Raw genomic sequence first — 25,004 nt, 5'->3', positions numbered from 1 at the left:
GGCGAGAGGGGGCACCCCTGCCTAGTCCCGTTTTTGATTAGGAAGGTGTTTGAAAGTGTACCATTGACTCTTACCCTCGCATTTGGTGCCGAGTACAGGGACATCACTCGGTTTATAAACCTGGGCCCAAAGCCGAATTTCTTCAGCGTAAGCCAAATGAATGACCAGCTAACCCGGTCAAACGCCTTTTCGGCATCTGTTGTGACCGGGGAGAGTGGCATTTTGTTTATCTGGGCATGAGTTATCATTTACAAGATCTTAAGGGTATTATTCTGATCAGTGGAGATTAAACCAGGAAGGTATCTGTTCAAGCGGTTGGCCAACACCTTGGCGAGGATCTTCACGTCCGAATTCAGCAAGGATATGGGCCTGAAGTTCTCGGGTTTATCCTGTGGTTTCCCAGGCTTAGGAATAACCGTGATATAAGCCTCCAGCATAGAGCCTTGAAGACTAGGGGTTTGTGATAATGAATTGAATATAGTTGTCATTTTGGGAGCCAGGATATCCGCGTAAACCTTATAGTACTTAAGTCCATAGCGATCTGGCCTGGGGCTTTTCCCCGATGGGAGATCTTTGATAGCTTTTTTGATTTCCTGGGCCTGAAGTTCTCAGGTTTATCCTGTGGTTTCCCAGGCTTAGGGTTAACGATGATATAAGCCTCCAGCATAGAGCCTGGAAGACTGGGGGTTTGTTATAATGAATTGAATATAGTTGTCATTTCGGAAGCCAGGATATCCGCGTAAACCTTATAGTACTTAATTCCATAGCCATCTGTCCCGGGGCTTTTCCCAGATGGGAGATCTTTGATAGCTTTTTGATTTCCTCCATTGTAATTGGGGAGTCCAATAATTCCGCCTCCTCCTCTGTGAGCTTAGGCAGGTCAACACCTTCAAGGTATTCTTGGACACCTACATCCTCTTGTGATGGTAAGAGAATATCATCACCAATCTGGTTAGTGTGTTGAAGGTTGTAGAGGGACTCGTAATATGCCCTAAAGGTATCAGCTATTGACTCCCCATTTGCCCTGACCGTACCCTGTCTATCTATCATATGGTGCACGTAGGCCTTCAGTTTTTTCCTCGCAATAGCTCTGGCAAGGAGCGTCCCAGCCTTGTCACCTTGCTCAAAGTAGAGCTGTCTCAGAATAAGTGCTTTTTTTTATAGTCTTCCTGCAGGAACTGCAGCAAGTCCGCTCTGGCTAAGGTTAAGAGCTTCAGCTTATCCTCGTTAGACGGATGTTTTTTGTGATGTTGTTCTGCACTTTCGACCCGGGTCAAAAGAGTTTAGTAACGCTCCCTCCTTAATCTATTCAGTCCTGTCCTCTGTCTGATCAGGAGGCCCCTGATAGCGCACTTATGCACTTCCCAGATAGTGGAGCTCTTTATGCGTTCATTAGCATTGAGGTGGAAGAATTCTGTTAATGACTTTCGGATATCAGAGCTAAACACTTGATCATCTAAAAGTGTGTCATCGAGTCTCCACATATAAGGTGTGATAGAGACGCTGGGCCACTGGATTAAGCAACCGGCTGGGGCATGATCGGACCACGTGATTGCATGAATATTACTACTTTTAGTGATTATAAGGTCCGTAAAGTCAGTGAACAGATAATCAATCCTGGAGTACTTTCTGTGTGGGTGCGAGTAAAAGGTATAGTTTTTAACAGATGGGTGATGCGTGCGCCAAATGTCATGTACAGATAATTCTTCCAATGAGGCAGCTATGCGCTTCAGGATTTTGTGGGGAGTGCTGGAGATGCATCAAGGGGTGCATTAAAGTCTCCCCCTAGGTATAAAACACCCATCTGCACCTCAAGTAGTTTACAGATGACCGTTGGAAGAAGTTTAATTTATTTTTTAATATAATAGGAATGCATGGGAAGCAAATAAATATGATAAAACTTGACTTTTGTGACTCCATTAAAATGACACTACAAGAGTATTTGAGATAAAGTATCACTAAGAAACAGCTAACGTGTTTTGACTTATTAAGTTACTGTACACTTCTGCAAACAGATGAGAAGTTACAACCGCCAGGGAGGTGCTTGTACTGGCTGCATATATGTACATCTTAGCCAGCTGTATTTGTAGGTCTGAGTTTGAACAAGCTGCTGATATTATTTCATTTTAAGCCACATCTGCCATCATTGTTAAAGGGACATTCTACACGTTAGTTATCTTAAAGGGATAGTAAACCCAATTTTTTTCTTTCATGATTCAGATAGAGCAGCAATTTTAAGCAACTTTCTAATTTACTCGTATTATCTTTCTCTTGAAATCTATTTGAAAAAGCAGGAATGTAAGCTTAAGAGCCTGCCCATTTTTGGTTCAGAACCCTGGGTAGCGCTTGTTGATTGGTGGCTACATTTACCCACCAATCAGCAAGAGCTACCCAAGTGCTGAACCAAAAATGGGCCGGCTCCTAAGCTTAACGTTCCTGCTTTTCAACTAAGGATACAAAGTGTACAAAGAAAAATTGATAATAGAAGTAAATTAGAAAGTTGCTTAAAATTGCCTGCTCTATCGGAGTCATGAAAGAAAAAAAAAAAAGGGTTTTCTATCCCTTTAAAGTCTTACTTTAGATTAAGCTGCACCCTTTCTATATCATGCAACAGGAACAGTAAAAACGTTATTTTAAAATGACTATCGTTTCTGGTCACTTTGAAATGGTTGCCAAGCTCCTTTGTTGTTTTTTTGGAGATCTTCTTGAATAATCATTGAAATATGAGTATGGTTTATTTGACCCATTTGTACAGAAAAAAATATTATTGGCTCATTAAAGGGACACTGTACCCAAAAATTTTCTTTCGTGATTCAGATTGAGCATGAAATTTTAAGCAACTTTCTAATTTACTCCTATTATCAAATTTTCTTCATTCTCTTGGTATCTTTATTTGAAATGCAAGAATGTAAGTTTAGATGCCGGCCCATTTTTGGTGAACAACCTGGGTTGTCCTTGCTGATTGGTGGATAAATTCATCCACCAATAAAAAAGTGCTGTCCAGAGTACTGAAACCAAAAAAAAAGCTTAGATGCCTTCTTTTTCAAATAATGATAGCAAGAGAACGAAGAAAAATTGATAATAGGAGTAAATTAGAAAGTTGCTTAAAATTGCATGCTCTATCTGAAATACAAAAGAAAAAATTTGGGTACAGTGTCCCTTTAAGTATAGCTTGACTTATATGCAGCTATTTTTAAAGTGTATCTGCAATATTTTTCTGATTTTTTTTACCCATATAGATGCATTCTATAGCAAAATATATTTGCACTCATTAGGTAGATCTTTTAAAATGCAGCTAATGTGAAGATAACCATATATTGTATTTGTTAGATTAGCAAAACTTCTCCTCTGACAATCCAAATGATTAAATTCGTCATATTAGTACTACTGATTTTCGCTGTACGCATCTCAACTGCCAGAAGAATTTAAATGCTTAAAGATTTTGAGAATTGTAATAAAAGGCTGAGTACTTGACCTAAAAGAAGGTTCTTCCAATGCACTAGTTTCACAAGAGAACATGTTATCCAATGAAAAGAAATGCAAATACACACAGCACCCCTGTTTAAATTGCACCCCTATTCAATGTCCCTTTAAAACATACATTGATAACTGATTGATAACTAAAACAACATGCATTCATTGACTTACCCATTTATTTAGTAACTGAGAACTATATATGAAAATTATCCTTGGAATTCTTATAATTGGTAGCAATAAGGATCCTTTAATTGCTGTGCCAAGATGATACAAAAACAAGAGAGACATAGAAGACAGGATTGGATGCTGAACCTCCTTTTTTGCTCTGAAAAATAACAAGAACATTATTTACATGTAATAAGTCATTATAAAATGCTTCTTAAAATGATATAAAAGCCATAATATATATAGGGGTGTTTGTCTGAGCATTATGTGCAAGGCAGTTTTACATATATTGTATCTTTTTATATATGTATGTAGCACTCAAGTCTGTTCCACTTCCAAGCTCCTAGGGCCAGTCTTGGAGGGTGCAGACTGGCCGATTGGTGCATGATATTGCATAGCCCATAATAACCAATCTGACTCTTTAGGCTTCAAAATGGAGACCACCTCTGTCCTACATATACAATATATATATTCCCAGGTATTGGAAAGGACCTTGACGAGGTACCTGGGCTTGTCCCATTTGGCCAGATGCGGTGACTAACCTTTCCATTTTTGCTTTTAAATCTTAGCTGAGAGCTTGTAAGTGAGTGCTGGGTTTTCTCTGTCTGTTGTATTAATTTGTTTTGTAATTTTCCCTATGGTTCTTGCACCCAGACCTGACTGGGGTTAACTGCCTGTGACTCTGGGAACAGCACAGCTTCCTGTGAGTGCCAGTGGCACCCAGGGCTGAGCATGTTGCAGGGTCATGGGATGTGTATCCGGTCCAGTATGAGAGTGCAGTTCTCTTCCGTGTTTTGTATATGTCTAGGGTGATTACATATTCCTGTGCACCCTTCCCTTGTTCCCAGTTTGTTTGGATTTGAAAGCTTGCATTGTGTGGCTGTTTTAGGGTCCCAGGTATTGGAAAGGACCTTGACGAGGTACCTGGGCTTGTCCCATTTGGCCAGATGCGGTAACTAACCTTTCCTTTTTTGCTTTTAAATCTTAGCTGAGAGCTTGTGAGTGCTGGGTTTTCTCTGTGTGTTATATATATATATATATACACACTGGGGCAAAATAGCCCTATTTATGAAGGGTTACCAAGTCCCTACACATTGCAAAGAAAATGATTAACAATACAGTAATTGAGAAAAGTTTCAAAAACAATGTTTTACGTAAGAATAGGATCCAGATTAGTTTTGGTTCATCAGTAAATTACACTGTTTGGCAACATTAGGATCATACAGCTGAGCTACATTTTGAGACACATTACAGTAAACAAAGAACAAAGGAAATATTACATTTATTTTATTTCATCTGAAAAACACATTTTAAAATGAACAAGAGTTTTACGATTATTCTCCAGGGCTAAATAATCCCGCTTCTTCACTTGTGCAATTTTGGACCTCAATTAAAAGGGACAGTAAAGTCAAAATGAAACTGTTATGGTTCAGATAGAGCAGGTATTTTTACAGGGAGAATAAAGTGTCAAATAAACATTCATGGTTCAGATAGAATGTGAGTTTTAAACAACTTTCCAATTTACTTTTATTATCACATTTGTAGCAATGTTATAGTTTGTTGCAAACACTGCTGTCACAGCGTACTAAAGATGCATGCACACTCCTAAGATTTTTTTTTTTTTAATTTTTATTATTGAGGTTTTAGTACATTGACAAAGATAATGAGGATACAAGATGTTGCAGTAGTTGTACAATGAATCAATGCCTTGTTGCAATACAAACAAAAATAGAAATAACTGTGTGAGGAACACACACGTATATAGATTAAAGGGACAGTCTAGGCCAAAATAAACTTTCATGATTCAGATAGAGCATGTAATTTTAAACAATTTTCCGATTTACTTTTATCACCAATTTTGCTTTGTTCTCTTGGTATTCTTAGTTGAAAGCTTAACCTAGGAGGTTCATATGCTAATGTCTTAGACCTTGAAGCCCACCTCTTTCAGAATGCATTTTAACAGTTTTTCACCACTAGAAGATGTTAGTTCACATATTTCATATAGATAACACTGTGCTTGTGCACGAGAAGTTATCTGGGAGCAGGCACTGATTGGCTAGACTGCAAGTCTGTCAAAAGAACTGAAAAAGGGGCAGTTTGCAGAGGCTTAGATACAAGATAATCACAGAGGTTAAAAGTATATTATTATAAATGTGTTAGTTATGCAAAACTGGGAAATGGGTAATAAAGAGATTATGTATCTTTTAAAACAATAAAAATTCTGGTGTAGACTGTCCCTTTAAGACATGGTAGGTAATAATAAACAGGCAAGTATCAACAATAAGATAAAACATACAGAAATGAAACCTCATTTTTCTTGATTATGAGAATTGATGTAACTACGGCATAGGCCTCTAATGGGCGAGATAGATAAGTCATTTTATGTCAGTTGGTAGCTACGTGAGGGTCAATTTTGGACCATTTGATAATGAATAAGGGTAAATTAGCAGAACAGAGCTGCTTTAATATTGGGGAAGGAGGGGGGGGGGACGTGTCCGGGAGATTTAAAGATATAGTAGTATTATAATCACATAGCTCATAAGCAGATAAGTATATCAGCCTCCAACAGTGTACATAGAATAGATGTAAGAGTGAGTCAGCATTTTATATTTTAGCGGTAGGAATGTAATGGTTGTTTTATTAGTAGGGATAAGGGCATATAAACATAGATATATGGAGGATGAAGTATTGTAGACTTTTAAAAAAAATATATATATTTAGTACATTATAAAGATGGTAGGCATAGATACATCAGGATTCCTTGTGTGTATAGCTTAACAAATACAATGGGAGAAAGTTGGCTAGCTGAGGTAGCTCTTGATATAGCAACTAAGCATTTAGTATCCTAAAAACAGAATTTATGTTTACCTGATAAATTACTTTCTCCAACGGTGTGTCCGGTCCACGGCGTCATCCTTACTTGTGGGATATTCTCTTCCCCAACAGGAAATGGCAAAGAGCCCAGCAAAGCTGGTCACATGATCCCTCCTAGGCTCCGCCTACCCCAGTCATTCGACCGACGTAAAGGAGGAATATTTGCATAGGAGAAACCATATGTTACCGTGGTGACTGTAGTTAAAGAAAATAAATTATCAGACCTGATTAAAAAAACCAGGGCGGGCCGTGGACCGGACACACCGTTGGAGAAAGTAATTTATCAGGTAAACATAAATTCTGTTTTCTCCAACATAGGTGTGTCCGGTCCACGGCGTCATCCTTACTTGTGGGAACCAATACCAAAGCTTTAGGACACGGATGAAGGGAGGGAGCAAATCAGGTCACCTAAATGGAAGGCACCACGGCTTGCAAAACCTTTCTCCCAAAAATAGCCTCAGAAGAAGCAAAAGTATCAAACTTGTAAAATTTGGTAAAAGTGTGCAGTGAAGACCAAGTCGCTGCCCTACATATCTGATCAACAGAAGCCTCGTTCTTGAAGGCCCATGTGGAAGCCACAGCCCTAGTGGAATGAGCTGTGATTCTTTCAGGAGGCTGCCGTCCGGCAGTCTCATAAGCCAATCGGATAATGCTTTTAATCCAGAAGGAGAGAGAGGTAGAAGTTGCTTTTTGACCTCTCCGTTTACCAGAATAAACAACAAACAAAGACAAAGTTTGTCTGAAATCCTTAGTAGCTGCTAAGTAAAATTTGAGAGCACGAACTACATCCGAGTTGTGCAACAAACGTTCCTTCTTTGAAACTGGATTAGGACACAAAGAAGGCACAACTATCTCCTGGTTAATGTCTTTGTTAGAAACAACTTTTGGAAGAAAACCAGGTTTAGTACGCAAAACCACCTTATCTGCATGGAACACCAGATAAGGAGAAGAACACTGCAGAGCAGATAATTCTGAAACTCTTCTAGCAGAAGAAATTGCAACCAAAAACAAAACTTTCCAAGATAATAACTTAATATCAACGGAATGTAAGGGTTCAAACGGAACCCCCTGAAGAACTGAAAGAACTAGGTTGAGACTCCAAGGAGGAGTCAAAATTTTGTAAACAGGCTTGATTCTAACCAGAGCCTGAACAAAGGCTAGAACATCTGGCACAGCTGCCAGCTTTTTGTGAAGTAACACAGACAAGGCAGAAATCTGTCCCATCAAGGAACTTGCAGATAATCCTTTTTCCAATCCTTCTCGAAGGAAGGATAGACTCTTAGGAATCTTAACCTTGTCCCAAGGGAATCCTGCAGATTCACACCAACAGATATACCAAATTATGTGGTAATTTTCTGGTTACAGGCTTTCAGGCCTGAACAAGAGTATTAATAACAGAATCTGAGAACCCTCGCTTTGATAAGATCAAGCGTTCAATCTCCAAGCAGTCAGCTGGAGTGGGTCGAACGGACCTAGAACAAGAAGGTCTCGTCTCAAAGGTAGCTTCCATGGTGGAGCCGATGACATATTCACCAGATCTGTATACCAAGTCCTGCGTGGCCACGCAGGAGCTATCAAAATCACCGACGCCCTCTCCTGATTGATCCTGGCTACCAGCCTGGGGATGAGAGGAAACGGCGGGAACACATAAGCTAGTTTGAAGGTCCAAGGTGCTACTAGTGCATCCACTAGAGCCGCCTTGGGATCCCTGGATCTGTACCCGTAGTAAGGAACTCTGAAGTTCTGACGAGAGGCCATCAGATCCATGTCTGGAATGCCCCACGGTTGAGTGACTTGGGCAAAGATTTCCGGATGGAGTTCCCACTCCCCCGGATGCAATGTCTGACGACTCAGAAAATCCGCTTCCCAATTTTCCACTCCTGGGATGTGGATAGCAGACAGGTGGCAGGAGTGAGACTCCGCCCATAGAATGATTTTGGTCACTTCTTCCATCGCTAGGGAACTCCTTGTTCCCCCCTGATGGTTGATGTATGAACTTGGCCCTCGCTAGCTGAGGCCAAGCTTTGAGAGCATTGAATATCGCTCTCAGTTCCAGAATATTTATCGGTAGAAGAGATTCTACCCGAGACCAAAGACCCTGAGCTTTCAGGGATCCCCAGACCGCGCCCCAGCCCATCAGACTGGCGTCGGTCGTGACAATGACCCACTCTGGTCTGCGGAAGGTCATCCCTTGTGACAGGTTGTCCAGGGACAGCCACCAACGGAATGAGTCTCTGGTCCTCTGATTTACTTGTATCTTCGGAGACAAGTCTGAATAGTCCCCATTCCACTGACTGAGCAGGAACAGTTGTAATGGTCTTAGATGAATGCGCACAAAAGGAACTATGTCCATTGCCGCTACCATCAAACCTATCACTTCCATGCACTGCGCTATGGAAGGAAGAGGAACGGAATGAAGTATCCGACAAGAGTCTAGAAGTTTTGTTTTTCTGGCTTCTGTCAGAAAAATCCTCATTTCTAAGGAGTCTATTATAGTTCCCAAGAAGGGAACCCTCGTTGACGGAGATAGAGAACTCTTTTCCACGTTCACTTTCCATCCGTGAGATCTGAGAAAGGCCAGGACAATGTCCGTGTGAGCCTTTACTTGAGGAAGGGACGACGCTCGAATCAGAATGTCGTCCAAGTAAGGTACTACAGCAATGCCCCTTGGTCTTAGCACCGCCAGAAGGGACCCTAGTACCTATGAGAAAATCCTAGGAGCAGTGGCTAATCCGAAAGAAAACGCCACGAACTGGAAATGCTTGTCCAGGAATTCAAACCTTAGGAACCGATGATGTTCCTTGTGGATAGGAATATGTAGATACGCATCCTTGAAATCCACCTTGGTCATGAATTGACCTTCCTGGATGGAAGGAAGAAGTGTTCGAATGGTTTCCATCTTGAACGATGGAACCTTGAGAAACTTGTTCAAGATCTTGAGATCTAAGATTGGTCTGAACGTTCCCTCTTTTTTGGGAACTATGAACAGATTGGAGTAGAACCCCATCCCTTGTTCTCCTAATGGAACAGGATGAATCACTCCCATTTTTAGCAGGTCTTCTACCCAATGTAAGAATGCCTGTCTTCTTATGTGGTCTGAAGACAACTGAGACCTGTGGAACCTCCCCCTTGGAGGAAGCCCCTTGAACTCCAGAGAATAACCTTGGGAGACTATTTCTAGCGCCCAAGGGTCCAGAACATCTCTTGCCCCAGCCTGAGCGAAGAGAGAGAGTCTGCCCCCCACCAGATCCGGTCCCGGATCGGGGGCCCGCATTTCATGCTGTCTTGGTAGCAGTGGCAGGTTTCCTGGCCTGCTTTCCTTTGTTCCAGCCTTGCATAGGTCTCCAGGCTGGATTGGCTTGAGAAGTATTACCTTCCTGCTTAGAGGACGTAGCCCTTGGGGCTGATCCGTTTCTGCGAAAGGGACGAAACTTAGGTTTATTTTTGGTCTTGAAAAGACCTATCCTGAGGAAGGGCGTGGCCCTTGCCCCCAGTGATATCAGAGATAATCTCTTTCAAGTCAGGGCCAAAGAGTGTTTTCCCCTTGAAAGGAATGTCAAGCAATTTGTTCTTGGAAGACGCATCCGCTGCCCAAGATTTTAACCAAAGCGCTCTGCGCCACAATAGCAAACCCAGAATTTTTTCGCCGCTAACCTAGCCAATTGCAAGGTGGCGTCTAGGGTGAAAGAATTAGCCAATTTAAGAGCACGAATTCTGTCCATAATCTCCTCATAAGAAGAAGAATTACTAATAATCGCCTTTCCTAGCTCAAACTAGAAACACGCGGCTGCAGTGACAGGGACAATGCATGCAATTGGTTGTAGAAGGGAACCTTGCTGAACAAACATCTTTAGCAGACCTTCTAATTTTTTATCCATAGGATCTTGGAAAGCACAACTATCTTCTATGGGTATAGTGGCGCGCTTGTGTAGAGTAGAAACCGCCCCCTCGACCTTGGGGACTGTCTGCCATCAGTCCTTTCTGGTGTCGACTATAGGAAAACAATTTTATAAATATGGGGGGAGGTACTAAAGGTATACCGGGCCTGTCCCATTCTGTACTAACAATGTACGCCACCCGCTTGGATATAGGAAAAGCTTCGGGGGGCCCCGGGGCCTCTAAGAACTTTTCCATTTTACATAGTGGTTCTGGAATGACCAGATAATCACAATCATCCAAATTGGATAACACCTCCTTAAGCAGAGCGCGGAGATGTTCCAACTTAAATTTAAAAGTAATCACATCAGGTTCAGCTTGTTGAGAAATGTTTCCTGAATCTGAAATTTCTCCCTCAGACAAAACCTCCCTGGCCCCCTCAGACTGGTGTAGGGGCCCTTCAGAAACCATATCATCAGCGTTCTCATGCTCTACAGAATTTTCTAAAACAGAGCAGTCGCGCTTTCACTGATAAGTGGGCATATTGGCTAAAATGTTTTTGATAGAATTATCCATTACAGCCGTTAAATGTTGCATAGTAAGGAGTATTGGCGCACTAGATGTACTAGGGGCCTCCTGTATGGGCAAGACTGGTGTAGACGAAGGAGGGGATGATGCAGTACCATGCTTACTCCCCTCACTTGAGGAATCATCTTGGGCATCATTTTTACTAAATTTTTTTATGACATAAAATACATATAGTTAAATGAGAAGGAACCTTGGTTTCCCCACAGTCAGAACACAATCTATCTGGTAGTTCAGACATGTTAAACAGGCATAAACTTGATAACAAAGCACAAAAAACGTTTTAAAATAAAACCGTTACTGTCACTTTAAATTTTAAACTAAACACACTTTATTACTGCAATTGCGAAAAAGTATGAAGGAATTGTTCAAAATTCACCAAAATTTCACCACAGTGTCTTAAAGCCTTAAAAGTATTGCACACCAAATTTGGAAGCTTTAACCCTTAAAATAACGGAACCGGAGCCGTTTTTATATTTAACCCCTTTACAGTCCCTGGAATCTGCTTTGCTGAGACCCAACCAAGCCCAAAGGGGAATACGATACCAAATGATGCCTTCAGAAAGACCTTTCTATGTATCAGAGCTCCACACACATGCAGCTGCATGCCATGCTGTCCTCAAAAACAAGTGCGCCATACCGGCGCGAAAATGAGACTCTGCCTATGCTTTGGGAAAGCCCCTAAAGAATAAGGTGTCTAAAACAGTGCCTGCCGATATTATTATATCAAAATACCCAGATAAAATGATTCCTCAAGGCTAAATATGTGTTAATAATCAATCGATTTAGCCCAGAAAAAGTCTACAGTTTAAATAAGCCCTTGTGAAGCCCTTATTTACAATCGTAATAAAACATGGCTTACCGGATCCCATAGGGAAAATGACAGCTTCCAGCATTACATCGTCTTGTTAGAATGTGTCATACCTCAAGCAGCAAGGGACTGCAAACTGTTCCCCCAACTGAAGTTAATTGCTCTCAACAGTCCTGTGTGGAACAGCCATGGATTTTAGTTACGGTTGCTAAAATCATTTTCCTCATACAAACAGAATTCTTCATCTCTTTTCTGTTTCTGAGTAAATAGTACGTACCAGCACTATTTGAAAATAACAAACTCTTGATTGAATAATGAAAAACTACAGTTAAACACTAAAAAACTCTAAGCCATCTCCGTGGAGATGTTGCCTGTACAACGGCAAAGAGAATGACTGGGGTAGGCGGAGCCTAGGAGGGATCATGTGACCAGCTTTGCTGGGCTCTTTGCCATTTCCTGTTGGGGAAGAGAATATCCCACAAGTAAGGATGACGCCGTGGACCGGACACACCTATGTTGGAGAAATAATTCTCGGGTATAGGTGTTCCCGTCCCTTATTTATATCAGCCGACCATTTAAATTTTCCAGCATAAGCAACTTAAATGAATTAGACGGTCCCTTTTGGACCATTTATCAGAAATGTTGACTAGTATTTGATAGTTTATGGTGAAATGACAAAAGAGCTAGTGAATTTCTATCATGCCAATATACTTACTTTCAGGAGGAATGAGGGGGTCTATGTGATATATCGGCTGCCTAGGAGAGTATAACCTTATATATCAAATGTAAAAACATCATCAGGAGACCTTGATATGTTCGGTGATTTAGAGCAAGACAATTACCACATACCTATATATATATATACACACAATAACATAATATCATGAGGCTACCCCCATAATAGGGACTGTAAACTAATAATATCATACATGTCAGGGTTAACAGAGAGACATTGCGCGTTTAGATAGAGAATTGTTGCCTCTGGTAAGGAGTTGCCGATGTACTATAATATATTTCTAAACTTTACAAATAGAGCGAAGGAACCTATACATAAAAACAATATAGAAAGTTTATGTAGGTTTAGGGTGAGGATGTAGTTATAGTATAGTGACAACGGCATTTGTAATCCATGATCCCATGTATTTAGACCTTATTCCCCAGGTACGGGCCCTATACCCGGGCGACAGGTGAATTAGTAATGTTAGTAGCCAGCTTAATGGGATTCTCATTAGTCATGATATAGTTCACAGGATATAATATAGCATATGGTTAGGGTAGGTATAATAGGTATCCTCCTTTCTCTTACTGAATAGTATTGTAGTCAATAGATAAATTGTAAAGAGGGATACTACAGTAATGTATAACTTTAACTTGGCGGTAGTGTCTTGCCTATTTTGGGGTAATGTTTAGCTCCATTTGTAATATAGTCAACATTCTAGAAGTGACAGTAGGTAACTATGGAGGGGGGGGGGGAAGAAATCAGCTGCAGTGTTTTGTAAGGTAGAACTATTGTTCAGAGAGGGGTATCTTTGTCATACATTGCATAGTCGTCATATGGGGTAAGTATGAGCATGCCTGTATCGAAACTGTGCAAGATAGGTATAAAGAAGTGCATAAACATATTAAGATGCTAAGTATGAAACAGATATAACCTGGCAAAACAGTATAAACAGATCAATATGCTAAACATCTTCAAGTATAGCCCCTCCTTTAAATTACAGCTATATCATAGCGTATGGGGTATATAGAGTAGTAACTATTTAACAATATCAAGAGTTCTATGGATGTTTACATGAAACAATACCATTATATATTATAGGCTAGAGCTGTATATCTTACATTGGTAATAGAAACAGGGTAAAAGGTTATTTAATATGTGAGACCGTAAAAACACATATCAAATATTTTTGGCTATAAACAGGTGTTTTTCAACCTAGTAGTGTAAATAGAGGGTGACTTCATAACATCCCCAAGTCTATCGAAATAAATCAGCTGAGAACTAAACTCACTGAAAAATAAACTTTGAGACAGGAGAGCATTTAAATGCCCTAATCAGTCATTGGGCCACTTAACAGGTGGAATATATTGACATAGAAATATGTAATGAGGAACAGATATAACAGCAACAGATAGCTGGCTTATAGAAAAATAACAAAGACCCCAGAACTTCTGGTTCAAACGCTATCATTAGCGAGTGGTATATTCAATGCAGGAGGGAATTTTTACATTAAAAGCCCTTGAAAGAAGATAGGAGAATGGAACCAAGAATGAAATGCGGATTTAGTAATGTACAGGTATCCGGCTTAGGTGGTAGAACTTTATGGTAGTTCGTAACAGGGATACGCATTGCAGCATCAGGTAAACTTTAGGGATCGGCAGCCTATTCCAACTTTAAGCTGAATGTGTATGCCTATGCAACCCTTTCATACTCTATTTGGTTAGTTTTATAATATAGTAGAGTATAAGGATAATTATGGTTAACAGACAAAAAAGAAGTAACTATGCTAAACAAACTATGGCCCTTCAAAGATTATAGGATAAAGTACCAATATGTACAGGATATAGACTTAGTTTATACAGGTATACCCCGCTTTACGTCGATTCGCTTTACGTCGTTTCGCTAATACGTCGCCGCCGCAAACCCGGAAGTAGTTTCTCAGCGCGGCACAGCTCAGGACTTAGACAAGGAGTAAGGAGAAAAATTGCATGCGGTTTTACAGAGTACGTTGGAAAGACTTTAGGGTTGCTAAAACTGTGCAGTACAGTATTGTACTGTACCAGATACTGTAATTTGGTAAGTCCAGTACAGTATACCGGTCTTCATAAGCATTACAGAATTTTTTGTACAATTAAAGGTACAGTACTGTACAGGATTATTTGTTAAATCCATACAGTAATTGTACCGTACACACAAGTCTAGTTCTTCATAAGCAGTATTTTTTGGCCAATAAAGGTACAGTACAAGTACCAGTATATGCTGTATACAGTATTATTGTCATAATACCTTTGTGCTTACCTTGAATAGTACAGGTAAGCATTTCATATGCCTCCATCTCATATACAGTACCATACCATAAAACATAACCTACTTTAGTACTGTACAGTATTGTTTGGCATGGTTTGAGATCTCCACATAAAATAAGGATCTGTCATACAGTACAGGTACAGTAGAGTACTGTACATTAGGTTATATGTAATAAAGTCCCACAGCCATCATCATCACCTTCAACATCAAGACCTGATGAATCTTTTTCAAGTTCTCCACCTTCAAAACTGATTTGCATTGAAAACTTAGATGATGAATCATAAGCAAAGATAAGCAATAAAGCACATACCACTGTATTGTACTACATGTTGTACTGTACAGTACCTGTATACAGTATATGTATCCCTTTCTACTGTCTGCATAACTGAATACAGTAGTGTACTGTCTTTTGTTGTTATTAAACTAAACTTAGCACTATTGCACACCTATATATGTTATTTCAAACATGTTTTTAAGCTTGTAAACACACTGGCAAGTGAAAAACAAGTAAAAAATGCATTGACTCACTTTAAGTCGGTTTTCACTTTACAGCGGGGCTCCGGTCCCTAACCCGCTGTATGAGCGGGGTATACCTGTATATATGCACTGATATATGTGGATCTGTATTGACCATAAAAAATTGCAATATAGACACAGATACTCATAGGGTAATGGTTTAGTACTTACTATAGGGTGAAACAAAAGCCTGCTCTTTAAGATAATGTACAATGCAAAACCCCTCAGCTGTAGCAAACATTGACCAAGTATTACATTCTCAGTATTACAAGGATCATAGGACCCATTGAGACTAATAAGTATAGGCAGAGAACGTTACAATGGGCTGTGTATAAACTGTTATTCGGTACAATTAATAAAACAATGGTTTTTGCCATATTAAAAGAGAATAAAAAGTTTAGAAACAAAATAATAAAAAAAAATAATAATATAGGAGCAGTGAATTATAAGCTTTAAACCTGTGGGAAACAGCAATTTAAATATTTTTATGTATGCGCTCAACCACAGCCATACCATAAGCTATCACTAGCCATTAGTTTCCAGATGGAATTTGTTGGCTATTGATAATCAGACTGTTAGGTCTTCATTGGAAAAAGTGCATAACATGCATAAAGTTATAGCTGGCGTGAACATTTCTGGCATAGTAAATGGCGTGAACATTTCCGGCATAGTAAACATTTCCGGCATAGCGATGGCCTTGGTTATCCCATTAACTTACCCCACTCCCATTCTATTAGTGAGTTTGGCCAAACTTTTCCCTTTTTCTTCCAAAATGACCCAGGCAAATGCTTTGCTATGGACCCTGATCATGGAGATTAAGTCCAAGTAACAAGTGTGGAGTGCTGCTGTTTGCGACCTAAAAAGTAATCTTAGTCCTGTGTCAATAAACATTGGACCTTCCAAATGCTTCCTGAGGTTATCACGCCATGAGGGGACTTGGACGTCCGGGGTCATCAATACATACCATTGCAGCCTCCCTATTCATCTCAGCGTAAGGTACTACTACATCGGCACAACCTGAGGATGTGAGAGATCGCCACCTGCATTTGCCATCTGTAGTAGGGGTTTCCCCAGATTTGAAGGCTCCGTGAGTAAGTCTCTGCTTTCCCCTTCATTTTCGTGCAGATATACTCTGACCGTTTCTTGATTGCGACTCTGGACTAGGTAAGTATCTGTTTTAGCTGAGTTGCGTTCAGGCATCGGGCTTTCCAGCAATTGGAGGAGATGCCGTTTCATACTGCTAAAATGTTCATCTAGCAGTTGTTGCACACGGCCTCCCATCTGTCAACGAGGTTTGCATGTCCCAAGGCAACTGGATGCTGCAAAACGTCCTCCAGGCACATGATAAGTATATATAGGCTACGTGGGTCCGTTTAGCCTTTGATAGGAAGTGTTTTAGGAGCTCCCTTGCATTTCTTAACTCGACGAGCCGGGGGATGATAATTAGAAACTGTGTGTTAGGCCGCCACCTATTATCTATCAGCCCAGTCCAGGTCCCTTGAAGCGATCTGCAGTGAGGGATATATGTACTTGTTCAGAACCTTCTCATCTACTCATATATATCTCTTTCCAGCTTTAATGATCGGGTATTCTGAAGATAGTTGGTAGATTGTATTTTTATTTATAAGAGCTACTGAAGTTTCAGTCCGTCATGGCTGTCGCCCGGACATGCCCCCCCCCCCCCCACTCCTGAGATTTTAACATTTGATTCAAAAAATAAATCACTGTTAAATTAATTCATATTTGTCTCACCAGACTCTCCAACATTTACCAGTTTCTATATTAGTCTATACAGCTGATGTATAAACATTTGACTGAAAATTCTATGAAGCTTCTGGCTTTTTAAAATAATTCTATTGTAACTGTGAATGAAGAATTAGCACCTTTATTACTAACTAGACTAGATTCTATTTACTTTGAGAATCTACAGCTTTTTTTTCTACAAACAGAGAAAAGTAAGTATGTAACACACACCAACAATGTTAACTGCGCACACAAGAAAAACAAATTTAACTCTATAATAGAGTGAATAGAATTAAAGTGCTCTTCTAAAATGAGAGCACAATTATAAACGTTCTTATCTGAATATGTTCTGATCCAGTTTTCTATGTGTCCGAGAAGAAACGGCAGCAATCCAATCCAATCTGAAAAACAAGTGCACAAAGAAACTTCTCATAGTATAGTCTGTTTAATAAATTTCCATAATAAAAAACACTTCCAACAACCCCTTCAGGGTGGGTACTCACACAGATGACCTCAATCAATATGAGGTAAGTTGAATGCGTGTCTACCACAGAGGTGTAATAAACCAGTACACTGCAGAGGTGGAAACGAACTTGCTGTGAAACGAACTGTAGCATTTTGTGTACACAGCTAGGATATTTGTTACAATTCGTATCATCTCTTTTGTGGACGGCCACTTGGTCCTTCTGCCACATTGACTGGCTGCCGCCAACAGATCCAACTCCAGAACCCCCTACCTGAGGGTTATCCTTGAGAACACTTCCAGATGGAGAGCCTACTCCCCCGAAAGAAAATTCTGTCTGGACATAAAATCCGCCTTCCGTTAGTCCACTCCTAGAATGTGGATGGCAGATACGAGACAATCATAAACTTCTGCCCACTGCAGAATGCGATTTACCACTTTCATGGCCAAGGAACTCTGAGTTCCTCCCTGGTGAATGATGTGAGCCACAGAGGTGATGTTGTCCGACTGCAATCTAATAAACTGGACTAAAGATAATTGAGGTCAAGATGTCAAATCAACTAGAAGTAAATATATCCTGGAATCTTTACAAGGGGAATCTCTTGAGCAACTAGTAAAAGAACCAACACGTAAAGGAACTATATTAGATTTAGTTCTTACAAACAGTGATATAGTATCTGAGGTGTCTGTGGGTGAGAACTTAGGCTCTAGTGATCATCGGTCTGTATGGTTTAATATTCAGGCAAAGGTACTGAACAACCATAGTAAAACAAAAGTCTTAGACTTTAGATCAACTGATTTTTCTTACATGGCCAGATACCTAGATGAATCCCTAAAAGGGATGGCACAGATTACAGGAGTACAAGAACAGTGGGAATATTTTAAAAATGCTATTCTAGATGCAACTAAACACTGTATTAGGCTTGTTTGTAAAAGTAAAAGAAAACCAATATGGTTTTCAAGAGAAGTAGCACATGCAGTTAAGACAAAAAAGACAGTCTATAAAAAATTCAAACTCACTGGCTCAGTAGAGGATAAAGAAAAATGGAGAACCCATCAAAAGATGACAAAGCAGTTAAACAAAAAGGCTAAAGCTGATGCAGAAGAGAAAATAGCACAATCTGTAAAAAACGGTGACAAAACCTTCTTTAGATATATCAGTGAAAAGAGAAAAACTAACAGAGGGATAGTTAGACTCAAGAATGAGGATAGAGTAGTGGAAGAAGATAAACAAATAGCAAACTGTTTAAATGATTACTTTTGTTCAGTCTTTACAACAGATGGTAAAGATAGTGAGATTCTATTAAGGGATGTTACTGTAAATAATAATGTGAGTAGTACTTTTCTTTTTACAGAGGAAGAGGTTTCAAGGGATTTATCAAAAATAAAAGTTAATAAGTCTGTGGGTCCAGATAACATTCATCCAAGGGTTCTAAGAGAACTTTGATCCGTAAAAGCTACTCCATTAGCTGATTTATTTAATCAGTCACTTCTAACAGGAGTTGTTCCAAAAGACTGGAAAATTGCCAATGTAGTCCCTCTTCATAAAAAGGTTAGTAGGGAAGATTCTGCTAACTATAGGCCAGTCAGTTTGACCTCAATTGCAGGGAAATTAATGGAACTCTTTTAAAGGAAAGACTTGTATCTTTCATTCAGACAAACAACTTAGAAGACAAAGGACAACATGGTTTCACTGCTGGAAGATCATGTCTGACTAATCTAATTGATATCTTTGACCATGTAACTAAAATAATAGACCAGGGAGGAGCCATAGATGTTGCATATCTAGACTTTAGCAAAGCATTTGACACCGTCCCACACAACAAACTTATTCACAAAATGTATTGCCTTGGAATAGATGCTAAGATTGTTAAGTGGCTAGAATGCTGGCTTAAAGATAGATGACAGAGGGTTTCAATTAATGGAGTACATTCAAATGAGGCATCAGTTACTAGTGGTGTTCCCCAAGGGTCAGTTCTTGGGCCTGTTTTGTTTAACATGTTCATAAGTGATATTGGAAGTGGGCTTAAGGGGAAGGTTAGCTTGTTTGCTGATGATACAAAAATTTGTAACAGGGTAGATGTTCCAGGAGGAGTTGATCAAATGAACTGTGATATTAATAAACTAGAGGACTGGTCAAATAAATGGGAGGAGGGCTACTAAAATGGTACATGGTCTAAAATATAAAACGTACAAAGAAAGACTCTATGATCTAAATTTGTATAGTTTAGAGGATAGAAGGGAAAGAGGTGACATGATAGAAACCTTCAAATATATGAAGGGACTTAATAAAATAGAAGCTGAAAGCATTTTTCACAAAAAAATAAATGCCAAAACAAGGGGTCACAATCTAAACTTAGAGGGTAGCAGATTCAGGAGAAATTTGAGGAAGCATTTTTTTACAGAAAGGGTGGTGGATTCATGGAATAAACTTCCATTTGAGGTGGTAAACACAAAGACTGTAAAGGAATTTAAAAATGCCTGGGACATGCATAAGGCTATCCTAAGGAAAAAGTAACATGTAATATGGGTAGACTTGATGGGCCATTTTGGTTTTTATCTACCGTCAAATTCTATGTTTCTATGTCAAGGTACAGAAGATTGCTCAGAACTCCAAGAGTTTATGGGAAGAGGAGACTCTTCCCGAAACCCCAAGCCCTGAGCTTTAGAGAACCCCAAACAGCTCCCTAGCCTAACAGGTTGGCATCCGTAGTCACAAGCACCCAGAAAGGTCTCAGGAAGCAAGAGCCGCAAGACATAATTTCCTTGTGAAATCCACCACGAGAGCTTCTAGTTAGGGGATCAAGATTTATCCTCTGCGATAAATCGGAATGGTCTCTGTTCCATTGCCTGAGTATGCAAAATTGCAGCAGTCACAGATGGAACTAGGCAAAAGGGATGAAGTCCATGGGAGCCGCCATCAGACCAATTACCTGCATGCACTGAGCCACTGATGGATGAATAGTAGACTGGAGAGAAAAGCAAGAAGTTTGGATTTTCTGACGTCCATCAGAAAAATCTTCATGGACAGGGAATCTATGATAGTCCCTAGGAAACACACTCTAGTAGCTGAAACTAGAGAACTCATTCCAGATTCACTTCCCACCCGTAGGAACGTAGAAAAGACACCTCTGTATGAGATGTTGCTAGATTAAAAGAAGATGCCTGAACTAAGATGTCGTCTAGATAAGGCTCCACAGCAATTCCCTGGGATCTGATCACTGCCAATAGGGTCCTTAGAACCCTTGTGAATATTCTGGGAGCCGTGGCAAGATCAAACGGAAGTGTAACAAATTGGAAATGCTTGTCCAGAAAAGCAAACCTTAGAAACTGTGATGATCCCTGAGAATAAGAATGTGTAAATACACGTCCTTCAGGTCTATGGTAGTCATGAACTGAACCTTCCTAAACCAGGGGAAGAATGGAACGAATAGTTTCCATCTTGAAGGATGGAACTCTTAGAAATCTGATAAGACACTTGAGGTCCCATAAGTGTCGGAAAAATTACCTCTTTCTAGGGAACACCACAAAGGATTGAATAGAATCCTTAAACCTGATCCATTACAGAATACAGAAAACTGGAACAATCACTTCCAGAGAACATAGGTCCCTTACACAGCTTAAGAAGGGTTCTCTCTTCACCTGGCTTGCAGAATATCCTTGACAGGATAAAATAAATCAGAGGGGAAGGGGGTCAAGACCTGAATTCAATCCTGTATCTCAGGAATACTACTTCCACAGCCCAAGGATCTGGGGCAGTGCGGATCCAAGTCTGCAGAAAAAAGAGAATTCCTGCTCCCTACTATGATTTTGTATCAGGGGGAGGCCCTCCCTGCCGACTTAGATTCAGAGAAAAATAAGCCTACCGCACCCGGTGTTCCAAGGCAGTTTTCCCTTTAGGAATTGACCAGGCCTGACCCTGCTTAACTCCCGAGATCAAGCGGAATCGGTGTATACGGGCATAGAAGCGGTAGACCTCCTTGCTTGCTTGCCCTTCTTCAAAAGCTGACTAGACCTTCATGAAGTTCTGGATTGTCCCGGCTTTGAAGAGGAAGACTTTAGTCCCTTGGAGTTACAAAAGGAAGACAAATTAGATTCTTACAACCCTTAGGGCTAACCGTCTTGTCCTGAGGTAGGAAAAATCCCTTTCCACCAGAATTTAGGAAAGATCTCAGCCAGACCAGGACCAAACAAATTCTTGCCTCTAATGGGTAAAGATAGAAGTTTGGAATTGGATGAAACATCTGCAGATCAAGATTTTGACCACAGAGCTTGAGAAAAAATCCCATGAAAGGCATGAGCACAATACCTTCAGATAATGAGAGGTAATTGCGCTAACAAGTACCTACATTTAGGTATGAACATCAGACAAAGGATAAAATAAGCAGGCATCCTGCTTAACAGTATTATACCATAACTGTAGAAAGAATAGGAATAATTTTATATAAAGATACAAATTCCCACATATACATTTGATCACAGTTTAGAATATGTATCCTAAAAAAATATATCTGTATGAGCTACACAACAGATATACAAAAGGAGTATGCATTAGCAGTGAGCTGCCACCAGATTGCGGCCAAGACTAGGAAAGCACAAATTTTGTCAGGAGAACGATGACCTGAAATTATAAATTACTTTATTATACAAAACACTCCCATGATAAATAAAAAGTCAGCCCTAATTTTTCTGTGACATTATATGTACACATTATCAGTACATAAAGCATGAATAACATAACCTTATATTAAGGACTAGGCTGAACTGGCTTAAAGGAGTTTAGAAAACAAAATGCACGGAAAAGCTCTGTTAAGGAGCCATCTAAAATGCGCTCAAAACTCACTGCCCTTGGCAGGAAATAGAGCCGCTATTTCCAAAACGGCCAAAACATATTTGCAATCAACGGATCTCCCCTATTATACAAACAGAGGAGCTGTAACAAAGGAAACCTATTTAGTCTGATTAGCCTTCTTACTAACGACTAAACACACCACTGCACAACTGACAAAGCTCCTACTTGTAGTGGAATGCACCAATATAGAAGCCGGTATGAGCTTAAGGCCAAATAGTGATCCTGCCAAAATATATGTACACGGTATTGGCAAAAAACCCCCAAAAAACATTGTCCCTTGATCCTGCAGAATACATCCTATAAGACTGCAGCCGGAGACGCTAACACAGAGAAAAAAACAGAATTTATGCTTACCTGATAAATTACTTTCTCCAACGGTGTGTCCGGTCCACGGCGTCATCCTTACTTGTGGGAATATCTCTTCCCCAACAGGAAATGGCAAAGAGTCCCAGCAAAGCTGGCCATATAGTCCCTCCTAGGCTCCGCCCACCCCAGTCATTCGACCGACGGACAGGAGGAAAAAATAGGAGAAACCATATGGTGTCGTGGTGACTGTAGTTAGAGAAAATAATTCATCGGACCTGATTAAAAAACCAGGGCGGGCCGTGGACCGGACACACCGTTGGAGAAAGTAATTTATCAGGTAAGCATAAATTCTGTTTTCTCCAACATTGGTGTGTCCGGTCCACGGCGTCATCCTTACTTGTGGGAACCAATACCAAAGCTTTAGGACACGGATGAAGGGAGGGAGCAAATCAGGTCACCTAAACGGAAGGCACCACGGCTTGCAAAACCTTTCTCCCAAAAATAGCCTCCGAAGAAGCAAAAGTATCAAATTTGTAAAATTTGGCAAAAGTGTGCAGTGAAGACCAAGTCGCTGCCTTACATATCTGATCAACAGAAGCCTCGTTCTTGAAGGCCCATGTGGAAGCTACAGCCCTAGTGGAGTGAGCTGTGATTCTTTCAGGAGGCTGCCGTCCGGCAGTCTCATAAGCCAATCGGATGATGCTTTTAAGCCAAAAAGAAAGAGAGGTAGAAGTTGCTTTTTGACCTCTCCTTTTACCAGAATAGACGACAAACAGAGAAGAAGTTTGTCTGAAGTCTTTCGTAGCTTCTAAGTAGAACTTTAGAGCACGGACTACATCTAAATTGTGTAGCAAACGTTCCTTCTTTGAAACTGGATTCGGACACAAAGAAGGTACAACTATCTCCTGATTAATATTTTTGTTGGAAACAACCTTTGGTAGAAAACCAGGCTTAGTACGCAAAACAACCTTATCTGAATGGAACACCAGATAGGGTGGAGTACATTGTAGAGCAGATAGCTCAGAAACTCTTCTAGCAGAAGAAATAGCAACCAAAAACAAAACTTTCCAAGATAACAACTTAATATCTACGGAATGTAAAGGTTCAAACGGAACTCCTTGAAGAACTGAAAGAACTAGATTTAAACTCCAGGGAGGAGTCAAAGGTCTGCAAACAGGCTTGATCCGAACCAAAGCCTGAACAAATGCTTGAACATCTGGCACAACTGCCAGTCGTTTGTGTAGTAGGACAGATAAAGCAGAAATCTGTCCCTTTAGAGAACTTGCAGATAATCCTTTATCCAAACCTTCTTGTAGAAAGGAAAGAATCCTAGGAATCTTTATCTTATTCCATGGGAATCCCTTGGATTCACACCAGCAGATATATCTTTTCCATATTTTATGGTAAATCTTTCTAGTTACCGGTTTTCTGGCTTGAACCAGAGTATCTATCACGGAATCTGAAAACCCACGCTTTGATAGAATCAAGCGTTCAATCTCCAAGCCGTCAGCTGGAGGGAGACCAGATTTGGATGTTCGAATGGACCCTGAACAAGAAGGTCCTGTCTCAAAGGTAGCTTCCATGGTGGAACCGATGACATATTCACCAGGTCTGCATACCAAGTCCTGCGTGGCCACGCAGGAGCTATCAAGATCACCGAGGCCCTCTCCTGTTTGATCCTGGCTACCAGCCTGGGAATGAGAGGAAACGGTGGAAACACATAAGCTAAGATCTCCGGGTGGAGTTCCCACTCCCCCGGATGGAATGTCTGACGACTCAAATAATCCGCTTCCCAGTTTTCCACACCTGGAATGTGGATCGCAGATAGGTGGCAGGAGTGATTTTCCGCCCATTGTATTATTTTGGTCACTTCTTTCATCGCCAGGGAACTCCTTGTTCCCCCCTGATGATTGAGATACGCAACAGTCGTCATGTTGTCTGATTGGAATCTTATGAATCTGGCCTTTGCTAGCTGAGGCCAAGCCCTGAGAGCATTGAATATCGCTCTTAGTTCCAGAATGTTTATCGGGAGAAGAGACTCTTCCCGAGACCACAGACCTTGAGCTTTCAGGGATTCCCAGACCGCGCCCCAGCCCACTAGGCTGGCGTCGGTCGTGACGATGACCCACTCTGGACTGCAGAAGCTCATTCCCTGGGATAGGTGATCCTGGGTTAGCCACCAACGGAGTGAGTCTCTGGTCTTCTGATCTACTTGAATCACTGGAGACAAGTCTGTATAGTCCCCATTCCACTGTTTCAGCATGCACAGTTGTAATGGTCTTAGATGAATTCACGCAAAAGGAACTATGTC

At 40.6% G+C, this 25,004-nt stretch overlaps 1 protein-coding gene across 2 annotated transcripts in view; it reads right to left on the bottom strand.

Annotated features, from left to right (window-relative positions):
• Positions 1–25,004, bottom strand: part of SLC44A3 (solute carrier family 44 member 3) — a 268,592-nt gene that overhangs the window by 103,863 nt on the left and 139,725 nt on the right. For both annotated transcript variants that reach the window (XM_053694046.1, XM_053694047.1), the window contains exon 11: positions 3,649–3,802. In XM_053694046.1, coding sequence (XP_053550021.1) covers positions 3,649–3,802 — 154 coding nt within the window. The remainder of the gene's footprint in view (positions 1–3,648; positions 3,803–25,004) is intronic.

Source organism: Bombina bombina, chromosome 10 (assembly GCF_027579735.1).
Source record: "Bombina bombina isolate aBomBom1 chromosome 10, aBomBom1.pri, whole genome shotgun sequence".
Taxonomy (NCBI): Eukaryota; Metazoa; Chordata; class Amphibia; order Anura; family Bombinatoridae; genus Bombina; species Bombina bombina.
The sequence above is the reverse complement of the archived record's forward strand: the minus strand, read 5'-3'. Positions and strand labels throughout refer to the sequence as shown.